General features: G+C 39.6%; 1 protein-coding gene across 3 annotated transcripts in view; it reads right to left on the bottom strand.

Moving 5' to 3' along the window:
- Positions 1–2,761: 2,761 nt before the first annotated feature.
- Positions 2,762–15,045, bottom strand: part of Cdc42 (cell division cycle 42) — a 39,568-nt gene continuing 27,284 nt past the window's right edge. For 2 of the 3 annotated variants that reach the window (XM_005352998.2, XM_026781899.1), the window contains exons 4-6: positions 12,391–12,500; positions 12,092–12,289; positions 5,331–5,776 (exon numbers count right to left, since the gene is read on the bottom strand). In XM_005352998.2, coding sequence (XP_005353055.1) covers positions 5,687–5,776; positions 12,092–12,289; positions 12,391–12,500 — 398 coding nt within the window. In that variant the 3' untranslated portion in view covers positions 5,331–5,686. Of the gene's footprint in view, positions 4,262–5,330; positions 5,777–12,091; positions 12,290–12,390; positions 12,501–15,045 lie in introns of those variants that run through there. The other variant, XM_005352997.2, reaches the window with a different exon arrangement.

The raw sequence follows: 15,045 nt of genomic DNA, 5'->3' as shown, positions 1-15,045 counted from the left end.
TGGTGAGGTCTTCAGTTTCTCTGTGTAATTCTGTCACTATGCTCTGAAATTGGTGGACACAGGGAATGATTTACAAAAAGCAAGAAAACCTAACAGAGATTGTGATTGGAAGCCCTTTTCCTTCGACTCAGGGATAGTTTTTCATTCCTGAAAGATTACAGTTGTCATTTCCAAGTAAGATGGTACCTTTCCAATTTACGTAACAGACTTCCATTTGAAAGCCAGGACCAGCAAGGATCAAATTTCAAATTGTTTTTTATTTATTTGAGTATGGGAGGTTTAAGGTGTAGTCGGGGCAGGAGTGAGACCTCATGGCCTCATGTTGCCCAAACTGTTGTCTTCAACTTCATATATAACCAAGGATGATCCTGAACTTCTGATCCTTCTGCCTCTACCTCCCAGGTGCTTAGATTACAGGCATGTGCTATCATTCTTAATTTTAAATCCTTAAGTAGAGCCACCGTATACAGAATATTTGTTTCTGAGATGTCCCAAGTAACCCAGGCTAACCTGGAACTCGCTATAGGCAGGTGATGATGACCTTGAACACCTCATCTTCTGACCTCTACCTCCCATGCTGGAGATAGAAAACAGGGTTTCATGCATACAGAGTAAGCACTCTACCAATCGACCTACATCCCCAGCCCCAATAACTTGCTCTCTAGAACACCAGTGATGTGTTAATATTGTAAACTCTGCTACAAGCTAAGTTTGCTAATATGTATCCCAGGGTATCTATGAATTTGGCCAACATATTTGTAGATGATCAAGCCATACTGTCAAAAAATTGAACATTGGCTGGAAAGGTGACTCAGTGGTTAAAACAGAGTACTGTTCTTACAGAAGAGCAGAGTTCAATTCCCTAAGCCCACATAACCACCTGTAACCCTAGCTCCAGGGAATCTAATGCCCTCTTCTGGCCTAAAGAGGTATCTGCACTCCTGCATGTATAGTCCTACAGAGACACAGACACAGACACAGACAGACACACACACACACACACACACACACACAAATTTAAATTGCCTTTAGGGTTGAAAACACCTGAGTCTAACCCACACACACAACAGAGCAGTATCACTAACCTAACAAGTCAAGATTATAAGCAAATTTCTTGAGTCAAAGAAAACAGTATTTAAGTAAAAAACCACATTACCTCCATCCATTTGCTACCCATGTAGGTCTTCTACTACGAAGAAGACAAAATAAAAAATACTTAAACTTAACTTCAATTACCAGTCACCCTTCTTCTTGTGTATAAATCCACCACATTGCCAGGAGTGATGGTGTACACCTTTAATCTCAGCACCCAGAAGTCAGAGACAGATGGATCTCTATCTATCTCTGAGGTCAATGACAGCCTGGTCTATATAGCAAGTTCCAGGACAGCTGGGTCCATATACAATGCCCTGTTTCAAAAAAGAAATCCAGGGAAAAAAATTGCCGAGATGATCACATGGCCTGCTTTTATGTATTCACTCTTAAAATCATGTGCTTAAATTCAATAACTATTCTCAGCCAAATGTTGGGCTAAGCACTGTTCTAAGACAGGCATAGAGCCACTAAGATGTTGGGACACACAACTCTGCTCTCCAAAATATCATGGCAAGATCCAATTGCCTCTCCCTAGAATGGTCAAAAAGCAAGATGCACTGGTTAAAACATGTAAAGCAAGGAGCCAACAAAATAGCAGCTCATGGCTCAGCTGGCTAAGGTACTTGGTGCCAAACCCGACAACCTGAGGTTGGTCATAGGTTCCACCTGCTAAAGGAGAAACAAGCACATGTGCCATGGCATGCTCATACAAACACTCACAAAGCCGGGCGGTGGTGGCGCACGCCTTTAATCCCAGCACTCGGGAGGCAGAGGCAGGCGGATCTCTGTGAGTTTGAGACCAGCCTGGTCTACAGAGCTAGTTCCAGGACAGGCTCCAAAGCCACAGAGAAACCCTGTCTCGAAAACAAAAACAAAAAACAAAACAAAAAAAAAGTGAAACAAACACTCACAAAATACTAAAATACTAAAATTGTAATTAAAAATAAAAACCAGTAGAGCTTCACTGTGCCTCTTTCAAATTCCTTCCTACCCAGCCCTGCTTAGTTCTAACACAATACAATCATGCCAAACTTAAATCCCTATGGAAAAGTGAGCTTACACTGAACTGGACTAAGTTCTAAGCTTCTCAAACAAATTGGTATAATGCAATTAAGTAAATATATCATTCTTGCTGACCAAAGAAAATGAATCATATTAACAAAACAAAATTTTTTTGTAATGTGAGAGTAACGACTAGTATCTTGGATCTCAAACTTGGGTGCTTTTTAGAAATGCCTGGGAACTATTTGTAGATTTCGCTATGCAAAACTGTACTTTTTTTAAGTATTCAGATTTGAAAGTCACCAATGCAGGCAGGCTGGGACAAGGGGTCTACTTTCTCACTGCACTATAGGAGTATGCTAATGCTGCCTTCCAACAACAGGAGACAAGATCTTCATAAATACATCTGCACTAACAACTTCTCTGACCTACTTAGCATACAAGGTAAGAAATTTCTGAGCTAGCTTTCAAATTTAGGAGGAAAGGCATAAACCTGAACATATGGAGGGAAACAACACAAGCTTACTGCCAGAAAACAAAAATAAAGTTTTAAAATTTTATCCCAAAATTTGTTAGTTGCTGATGTCACGTAGCAGTCACATCCTCAGTTCTAAATACCTGAAAAGTAAAGAGGCGAAGGGAAAACAACGACCTTCAGGCTGGCTTGTGAAGGGTTTTGTTTGTTTAATACATCTGAAAAGAATTCATCTACAAAGAACTGAGACACAAGGAAGCATTGGTTCAGCACTGATGAATCCACAAGATTAGGGCTGGGGAAGGAGAAGATTACCTAAACATTTTAAAAGACTGGAACCTGCAAACAAAATAATCTGATAAAATCTATTAACACTTATGACGAGTCATGAGACTCTTGACATTTTTCTTGAATGAGAGAGCTTTCAGTCCGTGGTTCAAAAGTTCCTCATAGACATGGAAGAAAAAAGGGGATAGCCCTGACTGGTCCCCATGTTGGTTAAGTATGCTCCCCTCCCCACATGCTCACAGCTTCTTAATGAAGCTTCTTAAATGGCCTGTAACCTCATCATCACCTGAAAGGAGATGGCAAGCATCAGTAACCACTGTCTTCTAGCACCATCCCTTAAGGAAGCCTATGTACCAGGTCTTCAGCCGAATCTAGAAAAACTACAGTGAGTTATAAAATACTAAGCATATAAGAAAATGACAGGGGCAAAAGAACTTTTTTTAATTAGGAACTCAATCCATTTGGTGTATTTCAAAAGGTGCAATACTTTTTTTTCATTTATCAATGAAAGAGTTAGAAATTATCCCCCCTCCCCAAATCAGTAAATGGAAAACAAATACCCTTGAAAGTCACAGTCACATACAGAGTGCATCCTAGAAAGAGGGGTAAGACAGCTTCCATCCACCTTCATGAGTTTCATCAAAGACTAGATCCACTCAAGGGTAGAGAGAAAAGGCAACTTTCAAGAAGGAGCATGTTATTAAACGAGGCATTTCTACACTCCTTCCTAAGAGCACCAGGTGGGGACACATTTGCTAAACTACGCCTGGGAAGTGGAATGTGGAAATAATCTGTCCTCCTCCCTAAGGGCTGTCCATTGGCTAACAAATTTTTAAAAAACAAGACTAAGAAACAACCCCCCACACACCCCAAAAGGAGAGAAGGGCTGGGGGTAGGGAAACACAAGATGCCCCAAATTACTCTCCAAAATGGAACCAGGGAGCAGCTTTGACAATTTGAATTAGTCTGTTACAAAGTCATCACAAGCATGCCTTGCTTTAAAAAAAAAAAAACAAAAAACAAACAAAAAAAACCGTGGGTGGGGATTTTGTTGTTGTTTTTTAAAACAAGGAAACAAAAACTAGCACTCATCACTTTTCAGACAATACACAATTATTCAAAATTAACTGTTACTGGAAGGGCAGGGGGCATACCAATGGGCCTTGTCTTACATAAATGCATGTAGGTAGGTGCAGGGCATCTGTCATTATTGCAGAAACGAATTTTAATTTTTAATCTTTAGTTTGATTTAAACATTGCTTTTAGTATGATGACAACACCAGCTGTGCAGAAAGGGCTCTGGAGAGGCGTTCATAGCAGCACACACCTGCGGCTCTTCTTCGGTTCTGGAGGCTCCAGGGCAGCCAATATTGCTTCATCAAACACATTCTTTAGGCCTTTCTGAAAAGGGGTAAGAAAGAAAAAATGGGCAATCTGATTTTCAGTATAACAACAGAGGGGGAGTTCATGTTTACAACAGTCAAGCCCCAAAGACAGTGGGCAAACAAAGAAACATTAATAACCCTACAACTTGACCTAACAATCTTGCCTCACCCAGCTGTCTCATCAGGGTACAGGAGAGCATTCAGCAATGCTAGCACAGGAGCAGATACTTGTGAGTAGTTCTCTGAGATAAGTTTTTGCAAATACACACACACACACACACACACACACACACACACACACACACACACATATATGTATATCACAAGGAGCAAACAAGCACGTGTCATATGACCATTCGATGAGTTTTGTGATGTAATGCTAAAATAGTGTATGTAAGAACAAGGAAAGCAGCTCTGCATTCAAATGGAGCAGCAGCATGTAAACAGAGAATACACTTGGGCAATGGCATCCATGTTATATGGAAGGCAGTGGGTAGGCAGCAAGGGTATGGCAGCTATAAATATATTCACTCTGAACTCCCTTTATCCCACTAATTAATTAGACAGAGCCAAGGAGATTCAAGGAAGCAGACAGAGGTGGGTACCTGATAGAAAAGTGAAGTTAGAGCCAGTCAATAAAATAGGAATAAAGTTTCACCAGGCATTTATACAAACAATTGTATATTTTTAATTTCAAAATGTAAAGATAACCACAATTGTATGTTTCCCTCACAACAATAAAATCAAAAGCAGGAAAATATAAAGGCAGTAGCTATACATTTCAACATCAGCAAACCTTAAGTTAATTGTTAAATGGATGCTAGGATTAGGAGATAATGTGTAACAACAATAAACTTATAAAGCAGTAGCAGATACATGAATACCTTCCCCATCCCAGAATGACAAACACCACCTACAGCACAAATAGCCAAAGCAAGAGCAGCACAATGTTTCACTGCACACAGAAAAACCATAGGAGAATCCTCCCTTCCTCAATACACTCTACTAGCAAGTCAACCTTTTCATAGTTTGTCATGCAATTACAATTAACAATCAGTAATTACTGAGTAAAACGATGTTTGGCGATACTTTCTCCATCTAGAACTAACATCTAGAAGTGTTAAAACTCTTGTTTTCTCCAAGACATCATTCTTAATGCCAGACCACATTCCTTTTTGCAGTAATAATTCAAAACAAAAGCTCTGAGCATCAAGCAACTCAAGCAGCAGAAAATTAAACAAGTCTAATGTGACAACTGATCACAAAAAATAGTCTAAGATTTTGCATTCATGATCAAAAATGAATACAGAGTTTGCGCTAATGTGTCGAGTAAGAAGACGCAGAGGCTTTCAAACAGGATGGTTTTATTCCTTTGTTTTAAATGATCTTTCTACAGTAGTGGGACAGGAAGCAGCAGCAAAGAGGGGGAGGAGAAAACAGTTTAGAATATACAGCACTTCCTTTTGGGTTGAGTTTCCGGAGGCTCGAGGGCAGCTAGGATAGCCTCATCAAACACATTCTTCAGACCTCTCTACAAGACAGAGGGGAGGAGAGAGAATAGCAGCCAGGTTAGAGGATTAGAGACTAGCAGATATAACAGCAGTCTGGGTTAAAAGAGCTGAATTCACAGAAGCAACATGCTCAAGGAAAGGAGACACTAGAATGCTCATTTGTAAGTGAGAGAATACTGAGAGGGTAGATAAGTGAACAGAAATTTCACCTCAAAAAAAGTTAAACTAAGCAAGAAAAAAACTAATGAAAAATGCAGTATGTTAACATCTAAATAATCACATACTGAAATCTAGTATTACATTTTGGTATAAAATCTCAAAAAGAAAAAAAATAGCTAAGTAAACACAAGATAGATGTGTTGGAAAATTCAAGATTCCCCCAACATTACTATTAATGCTGATGACATATTTTGGAAATAAATCTATTAGAATTCCAGGCTTTTGTGAATTCAGCCCCTGAATAACTGAAGGGCACAAACAGCAACTAACAGGCATGCTACATGTTTCTAGGTTCAATGACATATCTGGATGGGATGGGATTAATCAAGATTTAGCAAGTCAGTTTCCCAGCCACTCAGGATCCCTGTGCAACAGTAGCAGCAACTATAGGAGTTTATAAAGAATCTACCCCAGAAACAGCATGCACTTCACGTACTCAGCAATGTTATTAGAACAAGGAACCACCACCCTGGTCATAAGGAAACAAAGAATGGGGTCTCAGAATGAGAGTCAACAAGCAATTCGATGCTTTCAGATGTCTGCATGGGTCCAGCACATGTAGCATGGAATGGAAACAGAACATCCTCACATCTAAAGGGACTAGACTACAAATACACTTACAGCTCTGCCAGAAACTCCAAGGATACTACAATTGGCAGCAGAGGACCTCTCGAGCCCAGACCCTTGAGAGGTCACAGGTTTACCACCCAGAGCAGTTTCACATGTTATTTAGGTCAGTTTGATCTTAAGTAGAAAATGTCTCAAAACTTCCAGAACATAGATAGCCCCAGTGGTGTCATCCACTGGACTACCCCAGGCATTGCCCTCCTTATACCCTACATAACCCCCAGAGGAACCATACCCACACAATCCATTTGATACAAAATAAATGAGAGCAATCAAAAATTGAGATTTAAAAGTTTTCTTCTTTTACATCCTTTTTCCCCAGTAGAAATATTATATGAACACTAAAGTACCTCTGTGATCTGTCCATATATCTGTATAAACACTCACAGGCAAATAAGAAGAAACGAGAGAGTAGGAGGGAAATACTTTGCAAGGACTATAAACAGGAAGAGGACTGCTAGAAATAGGCTATATAACCCAGTGAAGAAGGAACTAGCCAGGTGAGGTGATTTAATCCCAACACTCCGCAAGGAGACTCTTAGCTGGGCTACAGACTGAAAATTGTCTCAAAAATTTTTTTAGGCCGGGCGGTGCTGGGGCACACCTTTAATCCCAGCACTCAGGAGACAGAGGCAGGCGGATCTCTGTGAGTTCGAGGCCAGCCTGGTCTACAAGAGCTAGTTCCGGGACCGGCACCAAAACTACAGAGAAACCCTGTCTCGAAAAACAAAAACAAACAAAAAAAATTTATCTTATTATTATTATTATTGTTGTTGTTGTTGTTGTTTGGTTTGGTTTGGTTTTTCAAGACAAGGTTTCTCTGTGTAACAGCCCTGGCTGTCCTGGAACTAGTTCTGTAGACGAAGTTGGCCTTGAATTCACAAAGATCTGCTGCCTCTGCTTCCCAACTGCTGGGATTAAAGGTGTGTGCCACTACTGTCCAGCTTCAAAAAAAAAAAATTTTTTTTTAATAATTAAAACAACAATCCTTTCTTGTGTATTTACTTTGGGAAAAGAATTACCTTAGGAATCAAGGCTAATCTTGGCTTTACTATTATCTTGTTACAATAAAACGTTTAATTATAGAGGAATCAACAAACAGAACCTGGTTTGAACTTCTACACATAACCACAAACTGCATTTTCTATCTTTTACCTCTTTTCCTTCTAACTTCAAAATCTGGAAAGAAAAATGTTTCTCCTGTGTAACTCACCATATAACTCACCAGTTCTAAGAAACTTGATAATCTGCTCATACTGTGGAAATCTTACATGAAGTATCCAACTGTCTAAAATAAGCTTCACCAGTGACCTAAAACTGGGTTCACATGGCCTACTTGCCTCTATTTCCCCAAAGAAGTCCATATCTAAAGAACAGACAGCATGTCTCAGATACATACGGTCAGGTTCTACACACTTCCTCCCTACTACACACATACCCCATACCTGCCTTCACCTCTCTATCCTGCCATATTTCTCAAGGGATAGTACTAGAACACTACTTAGTTATTGTCTCAGTCTGTGCTATGTGAAACGGTTAAGTTCTTGTGAATTTTTAAATACTTGCTTCTACAATGAGATCAACTGCTAAACTGGGCTAGGGGATGTGAAACTAAGAAATTGTGCCTTAAGTTATCCTACAGAAATCTGGTTAAGTACAAAAGCTTTCATACATAACAAAGCAAAAAACTGAGAGTTTAAATTATACATCTGGTCCTACATACACTAAATCTCTCATAAAAATCTAACTATGTATAATTATACATATATCACTGGCATACATTGGATCAAGAACCTAACATATGAAAAAATGCACAATAACTGAAAAAGTACAATGAATATAATTGGATTTAACATATTAGTGACCTCTATTTTAATTAGGTATGTAGATCAGTGAGTCCAATGCTAATTATTTCCAAATTCTTTCCTTTGTTCCTAGAATCACACTCAAAACAACGTATGGCTAGTAACTATAAACTTAACAGAATCCAGACACACCTGGGAAAAGGCCTCTGAGTATGGTTGTGGAGGATGAACTTGATTACATTAACTGACATTGGCAGAACCTTCTTAAATGTGGACAGAACCATTCCCTGAGCAGAAGAGTTGGGACTGGATAAGAACAAAGCAAGTTGAGCACTAACTAGCACGTTCATTTGTTCTGTCTCTTGACTGAATGAGTGTGAGCAGGCACTTAAGATCCAGCACCTTGGTTTCCACCATGATGGATTGAACTTTACACTGTGAGCCAGAAAAAACCTTTCTCCTGTATGCTGCTTTGGTTGGGGTATTTTGCTAGAGCAAGAAGAGAAGGAACTAAGACACAGTGCTATAAAGCCCCAGAAGACTGAAGTCACAAACATGTTAAACTCTCACTGCTCCCTGAACTCAGCTCCAAGAGCACTTCCAGTCACATCATTCAGAAATGTCAAGAGGAAAATTCCAAAAGGGAAATAATACCCTTAAAAACACAGGACTGGGGGATGGAGAGATGGCTCAGTGGTTAAGAGCACTGGCTGCTCTTCCAGAGATCCTGAGACCAATTCCCAGCACCCACAAGGCAGCTCACAGCAGTCTTTAACTGTAGTCCCATGGGATCACATGCCTTTCTCTGGTGTGCAGATGTACATGCAGACAAAACACCTGTATACATACATAAAATAGATAAATAAATCTTGGGGAAAAAACACAGAACTATAGATAATATATAATGTATGATTGATGACTATGGCAAAAGTAGCCCACACAGTAGCCTCCTGTGACTCAAAAGTATCAATTATTAATTATCTATCCCAGGTGAATTACCCTAGGAATTGTGTGATATCATTTGTCAGAACTAGCAAGAAAGGAAAATTTTAGTATCTAAAAACAAAACAAAACAAAAAAAACCCAAATCAAACAAACAAACAAACAAACAAAAAAAAAAAAAACGCAGCCAGGCAGTAGTGGCGCACGCCTTTAATCCCAGCACTCGGGAGGCAGAAGCAGGCGGATTTCTGTGAGTTCGAGGCCAGCCTGGTCTACAAGAGCTAGTTCCAGGTACCAAAGCTACAAGAAACCTTGTCTCAAAACAACAACAACAACAACAACAAAAAAAAAAAAAAAAAAACACTTAGAAGTCTGCACTCATCTGGACCCCACATCTGGAACTCACCCAAAGGTTTACTAACACCATCTTAACTATCAACATCATTTAGCAAGAGTACAACATGGAAGGGAAGTAATGCCAGACCTTTAAGAGACCAACAAGGCTCTCCATAAACACAGTCCTCTCACAAAACATACTGAAGTCAGGCCTGTTCTTCCAGGTTTGGTGGTACAATCCTGTAACCCCAAGATTTAGGAGACTGAGGCAGAACTGTCACAAATTCCACACTAGCCTGGGCTTCAAAACAAGTACAAAGTCAGTTTGGGCTACATAGCAAATCACTACCTCAAGAAAGAAAGGGGGGCAGAAGAGAAGACTCAGTAGCTAATAGAACTTACAACTCTCCCAGAGAACTGAAGTCATATTCCCAGCAGTTCACAATACCTGTAACCGCCGTAAGTACGAGTTGTAAAGGACTGGGGATGTGACTTAGGGTATGTGAAAAATGAGAGATGTTGCAGATGTCTTTCCCTTTCAATATACTATTGTTGTACAAAGACTTCAAAAATTTGGGGGCTGGAAAGATGGCTCAGCAGTTAAAAGCACTGGCTGCTCTCTCAGAGGACCCAGGTTCAATTCTCAGCACATGGCAGCTCACAGCTGTCTGTTTTGAGGGGATCTGATACCCTCATACATAAGAGAAGTTGAAAGTTTAAAAAAAAAGGGGGGGGGGCCTTCAGGCTGGGAAGAGATGGTGAACACCTTTAATCCTACCGAGGCCTTTAATCCCAGCGCTCGGGAGACAGAGGTAGGTGGATCTGTGAGTTAGAGGCCAGCCTGGTCTACAAGAGCTAGTTCCAGGACAGGCTCCAAAACTACACAGGGAAACCCTGTCTCAGGAAAAAAACAAACAAAAAAACTTCAAAAATTTGAAATTTTAACATTAATCAGTGGAGTTCTGATAATTTAGCGATCTAGACCTGGTAAAGCACTGACTACTATTATAGTCGCAGGCTCATTTTTTTTCTTTTGGTTGTTTTCTAAATATAGACTTAAAAGTATTTCTCACTATACTGAAAACAACTTTGGCTTACAGACATTTGTTAACTGCTTTTTCTACAATGAGGACTTCAATGAGATTACAAACAGTGGTAATGCTAAACCTTTAATCCTTTTGTAAACTTTAAGAAAAAATTAATGTAAGTTCAGGAAGTAAAGACTTCGATCCACCTATTAGAAGTGAAACAGACACCAGGTAAGTGCCCCTGCCTACTGCCTATCCCTGAGAATGAGCTCTCTCCTTCCCCGGTTTCCAGACTCCTTCCACCAAACCACCCCTTGCCCCCAACTACTAGGACCATAGCCCTGAAGTTTCAAGTCTATATCCAAGATAAAGATTCTCCCCTATGCTTCTTATCTTTACCTTCTATTCCTGTCCTGTATCTATCCCAGCAGATTTCCAAACAACTGCAGAATTCAAAGCGCTCCAAACATGCCAGCCTCAAGTGGTTCTTCAGAACCAGCAAGGCCTGAACTTGCTGAAAGCTAATGTAAACTAGATGCTTTGACAGAATTTCTAACAGGCTTGAGCCCCTGCTTTGGACTAGCATTCTAGACTACTCCAAAGCAGCCTATCCTCTCCACCCCTATCCTTAAACCAACATTCTAGCTTTCTTGGGCCCTGACAACAAAGTCCTAATTTCAGTTAAGAAGCAGTTGCAAAAGAGATTACACTGCCATTTACCACAAACAAAAGGTGGGAACATTAGGTCCAAATTCTGACAGATCCCGTCTACCAAAGAAGCCATTTCCTTATCTCAGGCAGCAGGGACAAATGGCTACCTCTGGTGCTCCTTAGTATATGCTAACATCCAGGTTCCCTCAGGATCATAAGCACCTGCTATACATTTCAGAGTCTGTGGCTCTTCTCACCCCACTCCTTACCCTAAACTTCTCCAGCTCAGATGCTTCCCTCCCCTCAGCTTCTCATTCCCTTATAACTCTGCTATTTTCACTAGCCCTCTCTTGGTCATCTTTCTCTTCCTCTCTCATTCTACCTGTCTCTCTCTTCTCATGACCAAGTCCAGTCTGCTGGCCATGTCCAGCCTACCTACTGTTTTCTCTCTCCGCTCTGGATCCATCCAGATGCCTCTGTTTACACTCTCCCTCATATCTACAAAAAAATCTCCCTCTCAGTTATGCCTTGAATGGTCATGTTGTCAGTTTACACACTCTGCAGAACTGCATTCACGTATACATTCACAGACATGTTTTTTTAATTTAAGAGAAAAAGAATAAAAGGAAGAGCCTTTGTTATCCTAATGCTAAAAAAACAAACAACAAAAAAAATTAAAATTAAAAAAAAAAAAACTACATAGAGGTAGAGGTTCCAGAGTCCTTACCTGTGTGAGGGCAGAGCATTCCACATACTTGACAGCCTTCAGATCCCGGGCCAGCTTTTCAGCAGTCTCTGGAGTGATAGGCTTCTGTTTGTTCTTGGCAAGTTTCTCAATAGTAGAGGGATCATCTCTGAGATCAATTTGGGTCCCAACAAGCAAGAAAGGAGTCTTTGGACAGTGGTGAGTTATCTCAGGCACCCACTAAAAGGAAGGTTTTAAAATGCTTGTTAATCCACAAGCCTCTTAAACTAACAGGGCAACAGAACATCTGTACAGGTTTCAAGGGAAAGAATCTGACTGACCTTTTCTTTCACATTTTCAAATGAGGATGGAGAAACCACTGAAAAACATACTAGAAAAACGTCTGTTTGTGGGTAACTCAGCGGTCGTAATCTGTCATAATCCTCTTGCCCTAAAGAAAAAGTTAGGAGAAATTAGCAACTAAAATCTGATGGCCACATGGCATTAAAATCGCAGGTCAAGGGCTAAGATTATAGCTCTTTAGAAAGTAATGAGTACCTAGCATGCATAAAGACCTGGGTTGAACCCCCATAGCACATTAAAATCAGGCATGGTTGGCAAAGACTATAATCTCAGTACTAGGGAGACAGAGGTAGAAAGGCTGAATGACATGAGATCAGGTATCAAAAACAAAAAAAAAGTCAAAGATAGGTAATGGTGAAACTAGCAGGATCACTCAGTAGGTAAAGATGGTACCCATGAGTTAGGCTCTGCCATGCCTAACAACCTGATTTCCACTCCCCCAAAGTGACCCTCTTGACCTCCATACACAAATGCTATGGCATATGTTTTCACATAAATAAAGGGAAAATTTTTTAAATAAAATTTAGAAAGGAAAAAAAAAAGGAAATAGTGGAACATACCCATAAACTCAGCACTCAGTAGGCAAAGGCAGAAGAACCACAAGTTTGAGACCAGCCTGATCTACGAAGCAAGATCCAAGCCAGCCAAAATAACATAGAAAAACACTTATTTCAAAAAGAAAGGGGGTGGGGAGCACAGCTCTGTCAACACTTCAAGAGTACAGTTCATAGCATACTGCCCATTAGCAACAAAGCAAGTTATCTACTGAAAGGTATGGCTTGATATTATATGCTGTTTGAACAATACTTTCTGAGCTAATTTTATTTACATATGTCAATAACTTATACAGCAAGAAAATTGGCATATTATTTGCTTTTTAGTTTTTAGATCTTTGTTAGTAACTCAATAATAATATAGTAACAATAGAGTACTGCTACAGGTATGGTTTTAAAAAAAATAATTAAGGGCTGGAGAGATGGCTCAGTGGTTAAGAGCATTGCCTGCTCTTCCAAAGGTCCTGAGTTCAATTCCCGGCAACCACATGGTGGCTCACAACCATCTGTAAAGAGGTCTGGTGCCCTCTTCTGGCCTGCAGACATGCACACAGACAGATTATTGTATACATAATAAATAAATAAATATTTAAAAAATAATCAAATCTACTTCTGATTATGTTACAGTCACAGTAAAACCGCCTAATAGAATACTAATATCTGTAAAGTTCTTACTGGAAACAGCCACTATCCATAATAACTACCAAACTTGGTCCACATGTACATGTTAAAGCCAATATCTGAAACTGGAAAGGCCTCAGAAAAATGAACTGAACTAGGCAAAAATCAATGGATATGTAAAAATAATGAAATACTTAGGAATTAACCAGGAAGGTCAAAGATTCACAAAATAAAAACACTGTTGAAGATCAGAGGGCAAAACTGGTCACTAGCTAACCATAGAGGTCTAAAGGTCTGTACAGACAGACAGGAAGTAACATGGCTGGGCAGAGAGAAAAAGTGATAAGGCGGGAGGAAACAGTAGCTCAGTCTGAGTAGGTAAGGTGGCTGTAGTTTTGCTCTTTCGTCTCTCTGATCTCTCAGCATTTTCCCTTCCCCTATATCTGACTCCAGACTTTTATTATTAAGACCTATTAGAACTCATGCTACAGCCTGCAATTCCTGACCTGAAAGAGACTAATATATAGAGAACTCCTAATATTCAATCAAATTACAAACAAATCCAATTCATTAAAAAAAAAGGCAGAGGATTTACATTTCTCTAAAGAAAATATAACCCTCATGCATTACTGGCAGGAACGTACTGACACAGCTCTTGAAAAAGAGGTTCCTAAAATAACTAAAAACAGAATTTTTACACTATCCAGCAATTCCATTTATAGGTATATACAGCTAAGAGAAATGAAAGTAGAGTTTTTATAAACCTATTTTCATATGAACATTACTGGCATTAGACAAAACAGAAGCAGTTCATAGCACCAATATTTAAAATAGCTTATAACTGGAACCCAAACACATCAGCTCGTATGTAGATAAACAATTATGCTATATTCAGAGTAGGATAGTGCTTAACAATAAAAACAAAGAACCAAGGCATACATGCATGGATGGCTATCACAAGTCAAACAGGATTCACAAGAAATCCTAGAAGAACAAAATAGTGGGAACCTCAAAGTCCATCTGTGGCTGTCAAGGTCAAGAAAAAGGTTTAAAAGCACAAGCAAAATTTTATGATACTAAAATTTAGATGGATGGATAGATGGATGGATGGATGGATGGATGGATGGATGGATGGATGGATGGATGGATGGGCAGATAGGTGGGTGGTTGGCTGGCTGGCTGGCTATAGACAGATTTAGATAATGGAAAAATAGACACATATACAAGGTAAATATATTGAATATGATAGAGGTCAATAAAATTCACCAAACCTAACATTTACCAAAACAAATTTTATTGTTATACTCTTTTTATCTGAACATATGCATAGTATCAGAAGTCAAGAGGTTGAGGCAAAGAGATTTTATATGCAAGACTAACCTGGACTATGTGAGGATACTGTCTTAAAAGATAAGATAAAGCTGGGCGGTGGTGGCGCACGCCTTTAATCCCAGCACT

Source organism: Microtus ochrogaster, chromosome 10 (genome assembly GCF_000317375.1).
Source record: "Microtus ochrogaster isolate Prairie Vole_2 chromosome 10, MicOch1.0, whole genome shotgun sequence".
Lineage (NCBI taxonomy): Eukaryota > Metazoa > Chordata > Mammalia > Rodentia > Cricetidae > Microtus > Microtus ochrogaster.
This window is presented reverse-complemented; position numbering and strand designations above follow the sequence as displayed.